Source organism: Populus alba, chromosome 2 (genome assembly GCF_005239225.2).
Source record: "Populus alba chromosome 2, ASM523922v2, whole genome shotgun sequence".
NCBI lineage: Eukaryota > Viridiplantae > Streptophyta > Magnoliopsida > Malpighiales > Salicaceae > Populus > Populus alba.
The window spans coordinates 13,018,605-13,038,358 of NC_133285.1; the positions used below are offsets into that span (position 1 = coordinate 13,018,605).

The 19,754-nt window shown below is 33.4% G+C and overlaps 2 protein-coding genes across 9 annotated transcripts; both read left to right on the top strand.

Annotated features, from left to right (window-relative positions):
- Nucleotides 1-4,885: 4,885 nt before the first annotated feature.
- Nucleotides 4,886-9,281, top strand: LOC118046793 (peter Pan-like protein). 2 transcript variants are annotated; one of them, XM_035055827.2, is made up of 8 exons: nt 4,886-5,095; nt 5,423-5,509; nt 5,633-5,815; nt 6,024-6,254; nt 6,774-6,866; nt 6,948-7,135; nt 7,911-8,104; nt 8,741-9,281. In XM_035055827.2, exons 2-8 carry the CDS (start codon nt 5,492-5,494, stop codon nt 8,818-8,820), a joined length of 987 nt encoding a protein of 328 aa, XP_034911718.1. In that variant the 5' UTR covers nt 4,886-5,095; nt 5,423-5,491; the 3' UTR covers nt 8,821-9,281. The 2 variants fall into 2 exon arrangements, with proteins under 2 accessions (XP_034911718.1, XP_034911719.1); XM_035055828.2 differs by having other exon boundaries at nt 5,432-5,509.
- Nucleotides 9,282-13,755: 4,474 nt separating this feature from the next.
- Nucleotides 13,756-19,350, top strand: LOC118046794 (serine/arginine-rich-splicing factor SR34). Of its 7 annotated transcripts, XR_012169170.1 has the most exons (15): nt 13,757-13,905; nt 14,032-14,127; nt 14,737-14,802; nt 14,881-14,955; nt 15,059-15,164; nt 15,273-15,319; nt 15,486-15,543; nt 16,482-16,531; nt 16,641-16,697; nt 16,790-16,905; nt 16,984-17,085; nt 17,727-17,801; nt 18,363-18,396; nt 18,896-18,984; nt 19,071-19,350. XR_012169170.1 is itself a non-coding variant. In XM_073407487.1 (14 exons), the coding sequence occupies exons 2-14, from the start codon at nt 14,041-14,043 to the stop codon at nt 19,072-19,074; spliced, it is 912 nt and encodes a 303-aa protein (XP_073263588.1). In that variant the 5' UTR covers nt 13,757-13,905; nt 14,032-14,040; the 3' UTR covers nt 19,075-19,350. The 7 variants fall into 7 exon arrangements, 5 of the variants coding, with proteins under 5 accessions (XP_034911720.1, XP_073263588.1, XP_073263589.1 ...); XM_073407487.1 differs by lacking the exon at nt 17,727-17,801 and having other exon boundaries at nt 18,875-18,984; XM_073407488.1 differs by lacking the exon at nt 17,727-17,801.
- The last annotated feature ends 404 nt before the right edge of the window (nt 19,351-19,754 follow it).

Genomic DNA, 19,754 nt, shown 5'->3' on the forward strand with positions numbered 1-19,754 from the left:
CTCTCTAACAGTATTGTTGAAGTCTACAACTATCATGTGCCTTACTCCCTGTCATCACTATGGAAAAACTTGATATCTCACAACCCATTACAACTGTTTTGTCTGGTTTAAACTATAATCTTTGGATTCAAGGAATGAAAAGCTTCCTAATTGGTTGTAAGCTGTGGCGTATTCTTACTGGAGATATCACTAAACCAACCAAAGAGACAGATGAATCTGATATGAAGTTTGCAGATCGCTTGGAGGACTGGGATAGTAAAAATCATCAGATTATTACACGGTTCCGTAACACGTCAGTACCAGCCATTCACATACAGTTTGTAAATTATGACTCTGCCAAAGAAATCTAGGATTTCTTGGCTAATCGATATCAAACCACTGGACTTGCTCACTATTATCAGTTGTGGACTACATTTCATAGTCTCAAACAAGGATCAGGTCAATCTGTTAATGATTTTCTTGCTCAAGTCCAACCAATTTGGAATCAAATATCTCATGCCAGCATTAGTGGGGATCACTTGCATCTCATTCAGGTACTCATGGCTTTACGACCTGAATAAGAATTTGTTCGAGCATCTCTTCTACACCGAGATCCACTCCCTTCATTAAACACTGCTATTCAGGAGATTATTTTTGAAGAGACTCGTCTTAATCTGGATAAATCTCCTCAATTTGATATAGCTCTTGCCACTACTCGGTCCCCACATCATAAATTTAGCAATCAGACATGTAAGAATTGTCATAAAATGGGTCATGTTTTTGCTACTTGCCCAACTGTAGAATGCAGATATTGTCATGCCTTTGGCCATATTCTTGAACATTGTCCCACACGTCCTCCAAGACCAAAAGGGGGGTTTTCTAAATCTAAAATTATGTCAAAGCCTGGCTTTTCCTCTGTCACTGTTGCTGCTACTACTGAAGGTTCTACTTTCATCACTATGAGTGATCTTGAGGCAATGGTTAAACAAGCTATCTCTTCCAATTCATCTACTGCCATGTCTGCTACTCCGGATAACTCTTCTTGGTTTTTTTATTCTGCGTGTTGTAACCATATGGCTACTGATATTAATCTTTTGTCCTCTAAAATACATGTTTCTTCCTTGCCACCAATCTATACTGCAAATGGTACTCAAATGACCGTTACTCATACTGGTCATGCAACTACCCCTAATCTTAGTCTTCTTGAAACGTATCATATTCCTAATTTGACACTCAATCTTATCTCAGTTGGTCAGTTATGTGAGACGACCTAACAATTACCTTCTCTTCCTCTGGTGTTCAGGTACAAGATTCACAAACGGGACAGATTCTTGGAACGGGTCACAAAGTGGGTCAATTATTTGAGCTTGCATCACTTCATTTACCTTAGAAATTTGTGTCTGCTGCTACAACCATAAATTCTTTCATTCACCAATGGCATCTTTGACTTGGACATGCCTCAACTAGCAAAATTCAACCTTTAATTTCTCGTGGATTATTAGGATCTACTAAGTTTGCATCATTCAATTGTTTACATTGTCAGCTTGCAAAACAACCTACCTTGTCTTTTTCCAATAATGTCTCCATTTCCAATAGTCCTTTTAGCTTAATACATTCTAACATTTGGGGTCCTTCTCATGTCCCTTCTATCAATAGTTTTCGGTATTTTGTGGTATTTATTGATGATCATTCTCGTTTTACCTGGATATATTTTCTGAAACATCGTTCTGAGCTACCACAAATATACATTACCTTTGCTAATATGGTTAAAACTCAGTTTTCTTGTGCAGGGCAATCTCCTACAATCAAGGGCATGTCCAGTAATCACGCTAGCGTACAAAACACATCGAGATTGATTGTCATTTTGTACTACATCATGTTTATCATGGCACCATAAGATTGGTTTTTGTCTCCTCTGAACAACAAATAACTGATATCTTCACTAAAACACTTCTTCCAGGTCGTTTTCCAGGATCTCTTGCACAAACTAAAGATGGCATCTACTATACCACCTTGAGTTTGAGAGAGGGTGTTAACGTGATTACTGGACATGCCCTTGATTGTAGGAGATTGCCCTGCACAATATTAGCAACCATATCAAACGTATCTGTGTAATATTCCATTACGTATCTGTCATATTTCATTCCTAAACCAACTCATATATATATATTAGCTATTGTATCTCAGTACTGCAATATATTCAATATAATACATACACAATTCTCTACAACCCTTCTCGTTATTGCTTTTTAGTCTTTGCTTACAAATTTATTGTATTTGCTTTTTTTTTTTCTCAATGCAGGGGTCAAAGAATAAAGATACAGTAGCTGTGTTGATTTTGTTGAAGGCATTCTACTTGTTGCTTCATGTATGTCAGAATTTATTCATGTGTTTTTTAGATTATTTGAGTTAATTTGAATACTGATTACTGACCTTTTTGATTTAATACTGTTATAAAAAAAAATTGTTGAAATTATTGATTATCTATTGGCATGGCCAATTTTCTCAAAATCAAATTACTTTACTAATTTGTTAGCAATTTCTATTTAATTATAGATAGTGTATAATCATTCGTATTAAGTAGTGTATAATCATCCGTATTAAGTATTGGTTTTTTTTTATGTTCAATGTTTATGCTTGCCTGCTTGGTGTTGTGTCTCCTCATGGCTATTATTACTGTGATTCTGTGAACGAATCAATTTTTACCGTAATCTCTTTATATATTCTGTTTTTTTTTTTTTTTTTGAAGTGTGGTTTGAAGTAAGCATTTATGATTTTTGTGTATAGGCAGATATTTTAGATTTGAAACTGTTTTGAGGTTTCACTTTTATGTTTGTTGCTTTGCTAGTAACTAACTACTAGATGAAGGACTTTTATGGTATGTTTATTTGTTTCTTAGATGGAGATATAGGGATGGTTTTGTGGTGTGGGCAAGTCTAGATGCAAGATGGACCTTGTTGATTGCAATCCTCTTTTGTTATTATGGATCATGGATTTGGAGATTTTATTGTTTTGTGCTAATTAATATAGTTTTGATTGTTATCACTTACCATGCCATTGCTTCTTAAATGAATGGATGATATAGGTTTTACTGTTTTTTTAAATGGTGAAGCTCCTTAACAAGTAGTAAATATCTTGTATGATGTAGCAATAGCTCCTTGAACTGGGATAACACTTCTGTTTATGATTTTCTAACATGTTTATTTTTTTTTTGTTGAATTTGGTGGAAAATTATATTTAGCAACAAATGATAATTAGTTCACAAATTATGATGCATTTATTGAAAACGAATGGTAAAAAATACTATTTTTTTTATTTTTATATCTTCTAATTTAATTTATCATGTTTTAATTCTAGATTATGAATTTCAGGAATCAAAATGTGATAGTCTTGAAGTGCTTTTTTATTAAGACGATGTGCAAATAAAAATTTATTCTTTTTGGCTTAGTGTTTTATGATAATGTTATTTGTTGTTTTTTCTTTAAGCTTTTTGAAGGCAATGATTTGTAATTTGGATTTTAACTTATTGGTGTGTGATTGCGGGTGTGTGTTATTTAAACTTTTCGAAAGCATAAAAATATTAGAAAGGTAAAAAATATATTAAACACAAGATTGACATTAATAATTTCATATAAATGAATATTTATTGGTAAAAAAATATTAATAAACATAAGATTGACAATAACAATTTAATACAAATTAATATTTAGTGGTAAAAAAATTAAATATGCTTTGAAATCTTCAAAAGAAAATTAAACAATATCAATATTAATTGCAAGCCTATCAGAAATCCATTAAAAGTCCATTACAAACCCAAAAAAGTCCAAAAAATAATATAGGTATTTTTTTGTTTTTGTTTTGGTTAGTAAAAGCACAACCGAAATCGGTTGATTTGGGTTAATTTCGGTTTGGTTTTGGATTTTTTTTATTGTTGAATTTAGTTGGTTTTTATAAATGAAAATCAAACAAAATAAAAAATAATTACAGCTATAAATATGAATAATATTTTAAGGGGGCCAAAAATTGCGCTATAAACACCTGGAACCTGAAAAAACTTTTGAAAGGAACCAGTCTTTTATTGGCCTTCCTATCTCCGTAGGGTAAAAATATGATTTTGGTGTCCAGTGGCAATCTAACCCTGGAATGTTTTGGTTATGATATTAAATCTAAAAAAATTACTTTTTTTTTTTTATCAAAATAAGTTTTTCTATTAATATATTTCTTGTTGAATACAAGGTTTTTAATTTAAATTATTGTTTGCATTGAAAAAATATTTTATAATTATTACAACAATTTAATAAAAAATATCAAGAAAATATCTTAGAGTGAAAATTAAAAAGATCATAAATATAATAAAATAATATTGAAATATTTTTAAAAAAATTTAAAAATAAAAAACAAACTGAATAGAATTTTCATAAATAATTGATTATTAGTGTTCATGTAATAATAACTGAAAAAATAATAAAATTCAAATAAAAATGTGTAATTATATTTAATAAATTTTTCAAAATTAAAAAAATAAATAAATCTAATAAATTTCTTTCAAAGTATCAAAAAACAATTTAGAAAAACACCAGACCTGACCTAGCACGCCGGTAGAAGGTGAGGCACGCCTGCTTAACCTTATTTATTTTGAAAAAAGCACAAGTACTGTTAGCAAACGCTGATTTAATTTTCAACATTTTTTCGGATTCAATTTTTCCAATTGCAAAAATAGTAATAGAAAAGGAAATATAGACTTGTAAATCAAATGATTATCAAATTTATTCAAACTTGAGGGACCACAATGAAATCAACCAGGGATTACATGCTGAGCAAACTCGACTTTTTGCTTCTGTTTGCACGTTAAAAAACTTAAATTAGATAGGTCCTTTCAATTCGTCCTTCTTCTTCTTTCTTTTTTTTAAAAAAGCCAACTCGTTATTTAAAAAAGAGGAAAATAAAAAAAGAGGCAAACTGGGTTTTAGCGTGGGTTTAATGATTTTTGGCTCTCTGCCGCCATCAGCGTCTGTCTCGCCACTCTTACTCCCTTGAAGTCCTCCTTCCTAAGTCTCTCCCTCTCTCACTGTCCGTAGAAATCCAAGCAGTAGAGATATAAGATAGATTTCAACAGGTTAATCTCTCTCTTCTTCTTAACCTTTCTTCATCAGTTACTTTTGTTCAGGCTAATATTTGCTGTTTGGGGTTTGGAATTTGTGTAAGAAAGACAAGTTTCTATTAGGAGTAGAAAATACATGTTGCCTATTACTCCATCGAATTTCAATTTTACTGATTTTGAAGTCAAATTAGCCAAAATTCATATAGCTCCTCAATCTGTCTTGTTCAATTTGAATTATTGTTTTTTTTTTTTTTTAAAAAAAAAAAAACCCAGGGTTTGTTGCTATAATCGTTCTATTATCTTTTTTATTGTTATTCTTACCCTATTATCCTTTCATTCAAGGTGCTGTAGCTTCCTTAGGAAGATTTGAAGCTTTGATTGAAATTCAGATTGTCATTGTCTGATTAAGCAATGGCCCGTATACGAAATGTAAGTTAATGATACCGAGGAATTCAAAACTGAATCGAATTTCAATTTTCTCTTTTCCGTGCTCATGTCTTCTTTTGCCTAATGGGTCCATGGTTATTATTTTTGTTGTTGGAATTAATATAGAAAAAGAGGAACATGTTTGTGAAGCCAATAGTGAAAAAGAAGCAGGCCAATGTGGATCATATCACTGGTGATAAGATACCTAAGAGCTTTGTTTTTGCGAGAGGGAAGTTGCCTGGCTCTCTCAGGCAACTTCAGATGGACTTGAGGAAGTTGATGCTTCCCTACACTGCTCTCAAGCTTAAGGTGAAAGTTTTTTTTTCTTCTCCCCTTCAAGCTCCTTTTCTATGTACATCAATTGTTTGTATTGAGAAATAAGTGCCGAATTGGTCTCTCCTAGCAGCTTCTCTTTGACTTTCTTTTTTCTTATATGAGAGCGTTTAATTCTCACGTGGTTTTATTTTAATTGTTGAATACACTGATTTGTTTCTAACATTTTGTATTTTGGTTTCAGGAGAAGAAACGGAATAATCTCAAAGACTTCTTGAATGTTGCTGGGCCTATGGGTGTTTCTCATTTCCTTATATTGTCAAAAACTGAAACTGCACCATATCTGAGGGTTGCAAGGACCCCACAGGGCCCAACTCTTACGTTTAAGATACATGAGTATTCATTGGCAGCTGATGTTGCTCAATCTCAATTGCGCCCTAGATGTCCGCAGGATCTTTTCAAAAATGCCCCTTTGGTAATTTCTCTCTCTCAAGACACATGGAGGCTGTCATTCATTTCACTTTTGGAACTGATTGTTTATTTTGATTCATGTCTTGTTTACTGGATATCACCAGCATTTTGCACGGCTGGTAGCCAGGTGTGTTGAGTTTCAATCAAGCCTTAAGAATTGCGTCCTAGAGTGTGGGGTTTTCAGGGCACTGTTATCTGTTGACAGATGTTTGCTACATGACTCCTAATGAAAATTGAAGGCCATCTGCTTGATTTTTCTTCTAGATTCTTTATGCTGTTCCATTCTTCATTTCTATAAAATATTACTGGTTTGAATCTTAACTAAATGAGATACTGGTAAGATTTCAATGCAGCAAGTCTCATTGTTGCAACTCAATGATTGTGGCTGCAGCCCCCCCTGTGTCCACTTTTTCACACTTGAGTCTAAAAAATATTATGGACTTGTTTCAAATGGGTGGTTGAATTCTCAATTTACACCTCTTTGACTTGTACCTTCAAATACTGATTTATGTAGTTTTGACAGATTGTTCTTTCTGGTTTTGGGTCTGAAGAACAACATTTGAAACTCACAACTGTAATGTTTCAGAATATCTTTCCAGCCATTGATATTAATACTGTAAGTGCTTAAGCAATTCTATTTAAATTTTAGAATCAGCCAAGACAGTTTCTCCTAATACACTCTTGTGGGATGTTTCAGGTCAAACTTTCTTCTTGCCAGAGAATCGTGTTACTTAATTACAACAAAGACACAAAACTTGTTGATTTCCGGCATTATTCCATCAAACTCCAGCCTGTAGGTGTCTCCCGTAGACTCAGAAAGTTCGTGCAGAACCGCCAAGTTCCTGATCTTAGAAATCTCCAAGATGTGAGCGACTTTGTCACTAAGTAAGAATCTTTACTTATATATGTTTTTATTTTTGACATCAAACATAATAACTCAACATGTGAAATAGAAAATAAGAGTTTGTTCCATTAATTTGTCATGTTTTGAATCTGCAAAGCAAATTTATTCGTTGCTATGATCATGTGTGGACTTTCATAGTTAGGATACAGTAATTACATTTTATTTCATTCATCAATTTCAGTATTCCGTGTGGCTTTCTGGTTTCCAATTCTAGGTCAATTATGATATTTATAGAGAACTTACCTGGAGTTGACATTTGAATCTGCTAAGAAAGTTCGCTAAATAATGAAGACAATGTGCATTATAGGATAGCTAGTTACATGCTTCCTTTCTTTAGTAGTAGTTTATGTTATCATTGCTAGCATGTCTTAAATGGAAGCACAAGGATTTGAAAAGCTATGACATCCTATTAGAAATTACAGAAGAGGATAAAGAAAAGAATTAATGGTTTGGTTATATACTGACCAAACCTTTGGTGGTGGTTGAATTAAGTTGATGGAACATGTCAATTTATTCCACCACTGTAGGACTGGTTTTGAGGGAAAAACATTCTTATGGCATTAGTCTTTATTTGTGCTAAATAATGACCCAGCCTACCCCAGTCTAAGCTTATCCATGCCATAAACTCATCATCAAATTGAATAAAAAGAGAAACAAACATGGAAAATAGGATATGAAACTCAGTTTTATAATATGTTGTAGTTATTATTGGCTGTGGTCTTTTCATTCTGTTTCATTTTTGTGTGATCTGTGAAGGGCTGGTTATGGATCAGAAAGTGAAGGAGATGATGAAGCGGCAACAGTAACTTTGGCTAATGATCTTGGTAGAGTTAATAAAGCTTCTACAAAAAGCGCTGTGAAGCTCCAGGAGATTGGACCCAGAATGGCTCTTCAACTTGTTAAGATTGAGGAAGGATTATGTTCTGGTGATGTCATCTTCAGTGAATATGGTATGTTTATTGTATAGACTGCGACCTTGATTTTCTTCATGGAATATGCATGATCCAAACAGTGTGGTAATTGCCTTTTTCATGACATTACATCTTTAGTTGTTTCTCACACCTAGTTCTTGGTCCCCACCGTGTGTTTGTGTGTGTCTGTGTGCATGCATTTGGCTACCAAAGTGCCTGGAGCTCTTTTAGCATCGTATAATCCCCAGAACTGAGACATGTTTAGTCAATCCCGCATGCACCAGACAATTAAAATAGAACAAATCCCTGGGTAGACCCAAGGGGCTGTTGGGCGCTGGTTTCTTTGAATTATATTTTCAGCCTGTTTGGGAACGCGGTTCAAACTACATTCCCCTAAAAATTGAATATTTATTTTTGCTTAAAATTAATTTTTTTATGTTTTCGGATCGTTTTGATGTGCTGATGTTAAAATATTTTTTTTTAAATGAAAAAACATTATTTTAATGCATTTCTAAGCAAAAAATACTTTGAACTGCAACATCTATCATATTCTCAAACACACCCAAATGTCCCAAATGTCCTCTGTTGTGAAAACTTTGCCGTTCCTTACTCCAGTAATCCCCTTTTTGAAAACACTGGATTATTAGATTCACATCTTAATGTTCATTTATACAGGAACTGCAAGTGAGCAAAGGCAGGAAACGAATCAGAACAATGAGGAAGATGCTGGAGATGACGAGGGAGATAGCGACTAGTCAAGTCAGCAGATTGAGTGATCGGCAGTAAACATTTGATGTCACTTGGTGGTGATTATGAGAGGGGGGGTGTTCCTAACTCAAAGGTGCCTGAATGAGAGGATGCTAATTTGGAGAATTTTTGTTAGTTTTGTGGCGCAGTGGCACCACACATTTTATTTTTTTGTTTTGTTCAAGTTATAACAGGTGAATGGTTTTTGTTCTCTCACTCAAAGAAAGTTGTAATTGGTGTTGCGCTCTCATTTTCCAAGGATGGAAGAAGAAAGTTCCCATACTTTTTCTTTAACCTAGACGCCCTGAAAAAAACAAAAGACAAAAAAAAAGGGAGAACAAAAAAAAAGGCCCCCTTAGAACCAATTAATATAAATTATATGGTACAAGATTATTTATATTAAAAGAAGATATTATTGTTCTTAAAGCATTTTATATGAGATAGGTTATATTATTGGTTTTATTTTAAATTGTTGAGGGTTTATTATGTTATTTTTTTTATAATATGTTAATAATATTTCTTACATCAGTGAATATTTAACTAAAATACTTTTGTCTCTAAGCATTGATAGGTACTGCATTCCCTCATGCCAACAAAGGTAAAATTATGACAGCATACACAAAGAAAACTTCTTAGCAGGCTTTAGATTATGCAAACATACATTTGGCAATGCCTTGCAAGCAATTCAGGGGCACCTGATGAGTATACACAACGAAACTTGCCCCAAATCTTCCACTCAAGAAATACAGAACTCCCTGGTCTTCCTATAACATGTGACTCTCCTTTTGAGAATGAACAAGAATGCACTTGAGGTCTTGATCTAGTAGTGGAAGGGCTTGTTTCCTTTCTCTGCACATCAGGGTTTAAATTTTATTGTGCATGTTTGTCATCCCGTGGTGCCTTACATGTTCCACTGGGTTTGCAGGATGTTCAGTGGATCGTGGGATTAGTTCGTGGTGCGCGCAAACTGACCCGGACATCCATATAAATATATAAAAAGAAAGAATGGTATCAGATCAGGACTCTTGAGAGAAGAAAAAAAACCTCAACCACAAAAGAGGATGCAAAGGATGTTAAAGAAAAAGAATGTGATTTTTATCAAACCAAATAGAATAAAATGAAAGGGAATCACAGTTCAAGACTTCCCGACCATTCTTTGCAAAAAAAATAAAAAAAAACTTTATACCTGTCAAGGTGGTTCCTTTTTCATCCATAAATACAGTCCACTATCTGCCTTTCCTTGTAAAACTAGTGTTCAGGGACTATTTGAGAATATAATATTGATTACTTTTTAAAGTATATTTTAATTTTTTTTTTAAAAAAAAAAGTGTGATTTTTATCAAATCAAAGAGACAAAATGAAAGGCGTTCACAGTTCAAGACTTTCAAATACAAAATCATTCTTTGCCAAAAAAAAAAAAAAAAACTTTATAACTGTCATGGTGGTTTCTTTTTTCATCCACAAATACAGTCCATGATCTACCCTCCCTTGTAAAAAACCAGTATTTAAAAGTTATGGTAGTAATTATTTTTTTAAAATTTTTATTTAAAAATATATTAAAATAATATTTTTTTTTAATTTTAAAAATTATTTTTGATATTAGCACATCAAAATTATCAAATAAATATATATATATTAATTTTTAAAAATAAAATTAATTTAATTTTTTTTAGAATCGCATTTAAAACATAAAAATAAACATTTTATTAAGCAAGTGAGCAAAATATGAGAGGCTTGCAGCCTTGAAATTAGAAGGGTTGGACCAACAACTTCTCTTTCCTCAAAACAAATTTTTTAGGATTCTTGAGGATGGATCTAGGGTGAAGTCTAACAGTGATAATGGTTGCTTTATATATATATATAGTGAAGAGATGAGAGAGTGATGGAAGTTTGATTTTATCTCATGAGCTTAAAGGCAGGTCAAGGACGGTAAGATTATTAATCTTCTATTTTAACAATTTAATCCATATTTTCTTAGCAAAATGACCGATGAATTATTTTGAATGCTTGCAAAAAGCCTTTTCCTTTGGGGACTCTCCAATTTAAATTAAATATCATATAAGAAAAAAAATTAGTTCATTTTTAAAAGAAAATCCTAGAAATAGATGTATATCATTAGTAATAGAGAGAAATTAAACTTGCCTCATAAAGATTGTATTAATTTCTTTTATAGCTTTTGAAACCCCTTATTTCATGAAAGGGGAAAATGTTTATATATTAATTAAATATTTTTATTATAAAATATCTCTGAACTTTTAAAGTAAAATATATTTTTACTTATCAGAGAGTCAGATATATGTGACTCGTAAAAAAAATATCTTTTATTGTGAATCCAATAATTCGCCTAGACCTCCACATATTTTTTAATACTGATAAATACTTAAAATTCAAGTGAAACAATTCATTTAAAAGCAAATTATATTATTTTTCTTTTCAAGATATAAATCAAAGATAAATCTAGCCTTCTACAACTAATAAAATAAACAAACTTGAAAAGATAATTATTATCACCTTAACAAATTATACTGATTTTATAGAGGAAAGAATATGAGAGAGAGCCTGAGATGAAGAGGATGGTTGGGTCTATTGTTGATGAAGCACCTCATTGATAAGAGAAAGGTTGAGTCACCTATTCGAAGAGGAACAAAAAGCAAGGTGAAGAATGAAAGTCATCCTCGAGAGGGAAGGAGGAGGGTGACTGAGTGAGAGGGAGGGAGTGACTGGTTGAGTGAGGGTTATATAGTTAGGGTTTCGGTTTTTTTAACTTTTTAAAGCACATATTTTGTTATATAGTCAGGTTTTTGTTGTTCTAATTTGGTTTAGGTTCGGTTAGTTGATTTTAGATCTTGAAATCAAAACTAAACCGAAATATTTTTTACATTTTTAATCGGTTTTTATGATTTTTCTGTTTAGTTTAGTTTTTTCAGTTAATTTTTTTTATATATATTTTTAGTTACTTTGTTTTTTTAACATCCTAGTTGAATTTTTTTTATTAGTACACTACATCCCTAATTTCTGTAAATTAACAAATCTCACACTCAATTAAAATCAGCCCATGATATTTTAATTTTTAATTTAAACCCCCCTTAAAAATTAAACTAAAAAAATAAGATCAAAATTAGATTATGACACCTCCATAAAGCATCAAGCTTGTGAGGGAATTTAATTCCAGCCAAGGAGAGAACAGAACAGAGCTTCCCAATTTTGGTCTAGAACTGCGGCAATGTTTTTGAAAATAACAGTTGCATGTTGAAGATTTGTCCCACCAGTGAGAAGCATTGAAGAACATCGAAAACTAGAGAGGATACAGTGTAAATGAAAGGTAACAAAACCTTCATATGTTATTGATAATACATTATAGTAATTATCAGTGCAGAAGTTGTTGGCAGCAAAATGCACACAGAAATACAGCATAAAGCACTCAGGACAGAATGTCACTGAAGTTAACCTTATTTCCACCCAAATACAGAAGCAGAAGAATATGAAACTACTTTTTATCTTCTTCTTTATATTATACCTTTTTTTTATTTTTTTGGATTTGAGAAAACCCCACCTCCTCATAAAGTATATTTTGTGGGCTTAGATGAGCGAGTAAAACCCCAGCTATCCTAAGCTCTTATAAAAAATACCCGTTTTGACTCGAATTCAAGACCTGTTATGTAGAACTCAAATCCTTTATTATCATACTATGCTCTTTGAGGATTTCTTTATATTATACATCTATTCTTTCTATCCGTAAGATATATTTCCAAACAATCTCTTCAAATGAAATCTCGAGTGTATCCAGTATGAGTGCAAGGATTTAAAACGCAGCATGTGTTTTAGCAGCTCGTAGCAAATCAAGGCTGCATCCTGTAGGTGGTTATGTAGCCTAGATAGTAAACCCAAATCAAACTTCTTAAGGGTGTCCAAAACATGAAAACATCCCAGAAATTGTCGAGCTTCAGAAGGAACTCAAGTCCAGTAGAGGGTGAGAAGGGAGCTGCCTCAATATTGTTCATACTGTGCTGCTGCAATTGAATGATACGAGAGAGAGTGAGAGATTCTATTATTTTTTTAAAATATTTTTTATTTAAAAATATATTAAAATAATATATTTTTTTATTTGTTAAAAATTAATTTTTAATATCAACGCATTAAAATAATCTAAAAAAAATAAAAAATATATATTAATTTAAAATAAAATAAATAAAAAATTTTAAATTCTTTTAAAATACCAAATGACATATAATCTGTCTCATCTACAATAACAAAAACTTTAAGGCCCAACCGTCCAAGCGTGTGATCCCTTGATAATAAATGGGTTAGCCAGCTTGACTTGCCAAGCTTAATACGATTGTTTATATATATATATATATATATATATATATATATATGATCTTACATAATATTTTTTATATTTTATTTAATTAATTTCATGTGTTTTTATTTCAATTATTATTTAATTAAATAAAAATTTAATTTTAATAAATAAAATCATTCAACACAACTAAGTCAAAAAATACATTTTGTAAGATTAAATATTTTAATTTATATATGTCTCTTGATTTTTTTTTTATTTTTTTTTTTATTGCTAATGATTTTTTTTTATTTTTAACATACATAATTGTTAATTTATTTGATTAATGTATGTATAATTTTTTTAATTTATATTTATATATTTTTTAATTTATATAAATGCATAACAAAAAAAAACCTTCATATATTTTATTTTTTGTAAAATAAATATCTTACCTACGATATATAGCGCGGATTACCTACGATACTAATATCTCTAGGTAATAGATGTCCAATTATGTTAATTTGAGATTTTTCTTTTTAATTTTGTTGGTTCGAAAAATATATATTTGAGAAAAAAAGTGCAAACAAGGGTCCTTAAACGACGACAATGATACGTCGACAGTACTTCCACCAGACGATTGAAATAAAGGCCAGTAGCGCACAAGATGAAAGCGTGTCTGCGTATCACACAATCATTACTACCGTAACAAACAACACTCCGTATGTATTTTACACCCACTTCCTAGCTTTACCCTATCTCTCAAAACCCTAGTCTTCCAAGTCGTTGCCCTGATCCTCAAATTAATCGGAAGGTAAGAACTCTGCAACTTTTTCTTAAAAACTAAGTTTTTTCTTGATAAAAACTTGTTGGCTTGTCAAGCTTTCAGAAATATCACGAGTTTCTTCGATCTCACAATTACGATTGATTGACGATTTCAGGGAAAAAAATGAGCAGCCGAGCGAGCAGGACTCTGTATGTTGGGAATCTGCCTGGCGATATTCGCGAAAAAGAAGTCGAAGATTTATTCTACAAGGTAATATTCAAACCTCCTCCTCCTTGTTGCTTGGAAGTTCGAATGTATTTCTTCGCTTCTGAATCTCAATGCTTGGAATTGGCGAACTTCGTTTTGGTTAGGGTTTTGTTTTTTATCTTGGACAATTATGTCAGATTCTCGCTCTGCAGCATTTATGTCTACTGAGATTAGAGCAGTTTCTTCTACATTTGGTTTTATATTGGCGATCTTATCTTATTATTCCCAAAATTCAAGTTATTTACGTACTTGAATGGAACTATCAAGTTATCATTGAAGGTGAACGTAACCGATAAAAAGCAAAAATAGTTTTCCCTTCTAGGAAGTTGAAATTTTCATTTGTCAAGTTGATATGCAGGGAGAAATTTGTAGCACTCTTGACTGTGCAACTGTTGACAAGATGATAATAGGAGTAACAAAAAATAGAGATGGTCGATGCATGATATTAATTCGTCATGGATTTAAATTCTTGACTTCCCTAGAAGGCTTAATTTCAGTTGGGGAAGATGGTGATGAGTTGTGATAAAAATTGTTATGAGTGATGGTTGAGAAGCCTGTACTTTTTATTTATTCTGTCTTTGGAATCTTACAATGGTTTTCCTTTCAATGCAGTATGGACCTGTTGCACACATTGATTTGAAAATCCCACCAAGACCCCCTGGTTATGCCTTTGTTGAGGTGAGTTTTGGGAATGTGCTTTATACTCACTTTTCATTCTCATGTGGTGTTTCAACTTTCTTTTAAATTTTTACACAGTTTGAAGAGGCTCGAGATGCTGAGGATGCAATTCGCGGTCGTGATGGCTATGATTTTGATGGGCATCGTTTAAGGGTTAGTTATTTAACTATTTCTTGTTAATTGTAACTGCTGACTGGTTGTTAGTTGTGAGTTGAGATTCATTTTGGATCTCATGTTTACACTTGTATCCATATAGGTGGAACTTGCACATGGTGGGCGTGGACATTCATCCTCAGATCGTCATAGTAGTTATAGTGGTGGTCGTGGACGTGGTGGAGCATCCAGGCGCTCTGAATATCGTGGTGTGTAGTACATCTATCACATTTTTTACCATGCTAGATGCTATAACAAAAGTGAATTAACTAGTTAGCGCATCACATCTTCAATATGATATTTGCTTCATCATGCAGTTGTGGTCACTGGGTTACCTTCTTCTGCTTCATGGCAAGACCTTAAGGTGGGTCCAAATTCCTTATTTCTTTCTAAATCAACATTTTTGGGTACTTTTCCATGTTCACACCTACTTCCCTTTCCATCTGCATATGTGCTGAATTTAAGGCGGTGTCATTTCCCACGGTTGTTTCCTACATGGGGTTAACTATGATGTCTCATTTCATGTTTAGGATCATATGCGCCGAGCAGGAGATGTCTGTTTCTCCCAAGTGTTCCGTGATGGTAGTGGTAAGATACTTAAAGACACTCGAGTCTTGACTTGTATCTGTGGTACCAACATGCTGCCAGTTTTTGATGATAGTCTTGTTTTAATTTGCTTGGAATGGATCTTGTTGAGCTAGCGTCTGTTCTATGGTTTCTCTACTCAATACAGATTTTGCGTAATTTGTTTTCTTTCTTGCTTGCTCCCTTTTTAATTTATGCTCAGTTTTGCAAAAATGGACTTGAGTGTCTTGAGGATTAAGACATCTAAAATAGTTTCCTGTGGGCTGTCTGTTTGGTTCTGTTCGTTGAAATTATTAATGCTATGGCCGTCACTGGACCAAATTATATAAATACAGTATGTTTTCAAATTAATTGGTTGGCTATTTACTTTAGAGAAGTTTTAGGCCATGTTTGTCCATGTGGTGCAAACCATGTAAGCAAACACTCTTAATCTATCAGTCCATTCTAATTTGAAACCAGCAACCCATTTGTTCAGAATTCTAGTATTTGTTTGTAGTAATCTGATCTGATACACCCATATGAAATATGGGTAGTTTATACTTTCAGTTTTTACAGTATCATTTTTTTTTATTTCCACATGTTTTGTCAAAACTACGTGAGTGCATGCTATACTTGTAGTTTTCTCTTTCAAGTTTTTGAAAGGACAATATACTGAAAAACAAAAAATTCTGTTGGATATCTAAATTCTCAAGGATTTGGATATAGACAAGAATTTCAAGTATTAGCTGGATTAGATTGAATTGGATTCAGTAATTCCTTTACCAGATTGACTTGTAATGTATCATGATCCTATCTCAATCTCATTAATTTGCTTTCATATTTGGCTTAAATTTGTTGATGTTTATTATTTTAATTGCTTTAAACTGTTGTTTATAGGCCTTGACTTTAGAGAAGTGTGAGTAAGGCTGTTTTAACATTATGTATGTTGTTGTTGTTTTTAGGCACCACGGGAATTGTTGATTACACAAACTATGAAGACATGAAATATGCGGTTAGTTATCTCTCCTATTTTCCATTGACAGAATGAATGATCCTGGAACTTCCTGATAGGTTGGATGTTTTCCATCAATTTGAATTCCTTGGTTTGTTTTCTTCTGCAGATTAAGAAGCTCGATGACTCTGAGTTTCGAAATGCATTTTCTCAGGCATATGTTCGTGTAGGTTTCAAATTCATCTTCCTTTGTCTGTTATCCACACATGTGCATGCCTATTTGTTGTCCTGTTATTCATACTTAAGTTTTACTTGTAGGTGAGGGAATATGATTCCAAAAGGGACTCATCTAGGAGCCCTAGCCGTGATCGACCTCATTCTAGAGGCCGCAGTGATAGTCGCAGTCGCAGTTTAAGTCGGAGCAGGAGCCGCAGGTTTGTTTGCATTGTTGAATACTGGTTTGGTGATTAGGTGGTCTGTAGTTGTTTCTCAACCTTGCTATTGTTATGCAGCAAGTCTCCTAAAAACAAATCTTCACGTCGGTCATCTGCAAGGGCTCATCCTAGGTCGGTTTCTCGGTCTCGCTCTGGCTCAAGGCCACGTTCTCTATCAAGGTATTAATACTTGTTTGCTTAATTGTTGTGTTTCGATTCTTACTTTTCTGTTAATGTGCATTTTATTTTTGGTATATGTGAGGGAGAGGGGGATATTAATACACATGAAGATGCGTGTTATTCTTCCTTTCTTTGAAAGCTTCTGATATGAGATGAAGTTATGCCATGTATGTGTTAAATTGCTCTATGATGTACCAAGTGTCTGCAAATATTGTACTTATTCAGTTGGTCTGGTCACCTGACCTTGCCATGTTTTTTGCTTTGCTTTTTAATGTCAAATATCTGACTGCTTTCACATTTTATTTACCACCAGCATAAAAAAAATTGTGCTTTGCAGTTACCAGTTCACAATTACTAATGCTATGATCATTTTTATCTGTAGGTTTTTTGTACAGGTTGAATTTTAGGTCTTAGTTGTCAAAATGCATTTGAGAGGGGATTCCTAAATTTGTTTTTAACCATAAAAATTAATGTCCTGGGAGTCATCTTCTTCCTGCAATATAGTCATCTGGAACCTCTTCACTTGCATGATATGTTTCATTCAGTGGATGGGGTAATTGGAGAAACAATTTGGATTTTCAAACCATCTTCATTTTATTTCTTTTTACTGGATGAAAACTGCCTTGTTTGATATATTGCAGTGACATGGGGATTGGATATTAGGATCTTGATGGGATATGGTTCAGTTCCTGCATCTTCTTTTTTTGGTTGTAGAGGTATGCTGTTTTTCAGATGGCAGCTTTGGAAACCTTCATAGTGTCACTGTTCTGATATATATAGTATCATAATGTATATGGGTGCTAGATTGGGAACAGAGGAGATTATGCATTGCAATATTAAGGCTGGATTTCAGTGAACTAACTGCCAGTGGATCTGGAAGTCTGGTCAGCATTGAGCGGTAGAAATTGTCATTATCTTTTTCTACTTCAACTATTGCCAAGCTATTAGGACCTGCTGGCTGAACTCATTGTGGATTTCCTGTACGGCAGGGAAGCATGCTTCTGTCCTGTTGGATGGTGGCTTCAATCACATTATGATTATTTTATTAATGTATATTTTTTTATTAGGTATTTTATTTAGGTCTGATTTTTATGAAATGGTGCCTGATTTGTTTTTCCCTTTTGTTTTCACTTGAATTACTAAAGTTCATGGCTTTTCATATGATCCTTTATGAATGTGGTAACTCTGACGTGGAAGAGGCATCAAGGCTCTTGGATGAGAGTTGTTAAAAGGAACGTGTGGATTTTAAATCTGGGTTGTTTCTGGAACTTTTGCAGATCCCGTTCAAGATCAAGATCTCCACTTTCATCTGTAAGTTATTTCTCATGAGGTTTTGTCAGATATAATGAAACCTGTTTCATATTGGATCATCCTAGGCCAGTAGTTTTTCCTAGTTGACTTGACCATGGAATTAAATGACTTTTAAGAAGAAGTTCCCAGGCAGTATAACTGAAGTGGACCCTACGTTACGAGTAATATAATAAAAGTAGGCTGTCCACCAGCCACTTGGATGGACTAGTTCTCCTTGCTGGTTAATGACCGGTCCATGGTTTTAGAAACTGCAAAAACTTAGGTCCTGGGCTGAAAAAATTCACCTTTAGCTGCTGAGTCAAGTATGTGAAGCCGAGTCAAGCTAGAAAAAAGAAAATGTGTTTGACAGTAAACCCCTTCGCCCATGGTATATGCAGCAGCTTGGCTTCACAATCACTCATGAAATGAGTTGATGCCCTTGAAGATCCTCAAATTGTATTTAGGTTCTGCCTGCCATGCAAATTATATCATTTTTTAGGTTAATATTGATGTTCCGCAGCATCAGAAGCGCAGTAGCAAAAGCCCAAAAAAGCCAAGTGTTAGCAGGAGCCCCAGCAGAAGCAGAAGCAGAAGCAAGAGTTTATCACGGTCTCATTCTTGTCTGCTAATTTATTCTTAGTTACTGATACGTGAAACATATATTACTGACTTGGTAATTGCAAATTTCTTGGCAGGTGATGTGATGATATTGGCCTTGACCATGGACGTGGATGCGGGAAGCTGAAAGCACATGGTTCGAACTTTTGAATGAAGAATTATCAAGTGAACAATGCATTACTAAGTGAATTAGAGTCGTGAACAATGTGTTTTATTTTACTGACTGAATTATGTTCAGATTATTGTGCCTTGCTGTTTTGTTGGCCTGATTCGGATTGTCTTTTTTAGTTGGTATCATAATTTCCTCGATGGATTTCGTTGTCTATAATAGATTTGATTCTCACTCGGTTATGTGGATGGGATGCCTTTCCTTTCTGTTTTTTTTTTCCCGGTTTCATGTGGGTTGAGCTTATATTCTTCCCAGTACATTTCACGGGAATTGGTATTTTAGTTCAAGCAACTTGTATGTCTTGCTGAATATTTTTGGTTCTTCGTGCGTGGTGTATTTTGTTGGAATTTGCTACATTCATGACAGGGAGCAGGGAAATGATTCTTAAGAATATGTTTGCATGGATGTTGTTTAGCGTCGAACAATATCCAGGCGAAGCAATTGTGGCCTGTTTTTCCTAATCACATATTAGATGGAAAAATAAGATTCATTATCTATATTATATTAATGAGGGAGTATTTGAAATAATTGTAATTATTTTGTGAATAAGATTGAACATATTGTAAAGACAAAAGTATTCCTGTCTTGTTTA

Excerpts from the sequence above, each read along its gene's own strand:
- LOC118046793 (XM_035055827.2), top strand. Across the intron at positions 5,816-6,023 it reads ACACTGCTCTCAAGCTTAAG|GAGAAGAAACGGAATAATCT; the intron begins GTGAAAGTTTTT and ends TTTTGGTTTCAG. Across the intron at positions 6,255-6,773 it reads TTTTCAAAAATGCCCCTTTG|ATTGTTCTTTCTGGTTTTGG; the intron begins GTAATTTCTCTC and ends TAGTTTTGACAG.
- LOC118046794 (XM_035055829.2), top strand. The coding sequence starts at position 14,041 with ATGAGCAGCCGAGCGAGCAGGACTCTGTATGTTGGGAATCTGCCTGGC. Across the intron at positions 16,698-16,789 it reads TTTCTCAGGCATATGTTCGT|GTGAGGGAATATGATTCCAA; the intron begins GTAGGTTTCAAA and ends TTTTACTTGTAG. Across the intron at positions 18,397-18,874 it reads CAAGATCTCCACTTTCATCT|GTTAATATTGATGTTCCGCA; the intron begins GTAAGTTATTTC and ends ATCATTTTTTAG.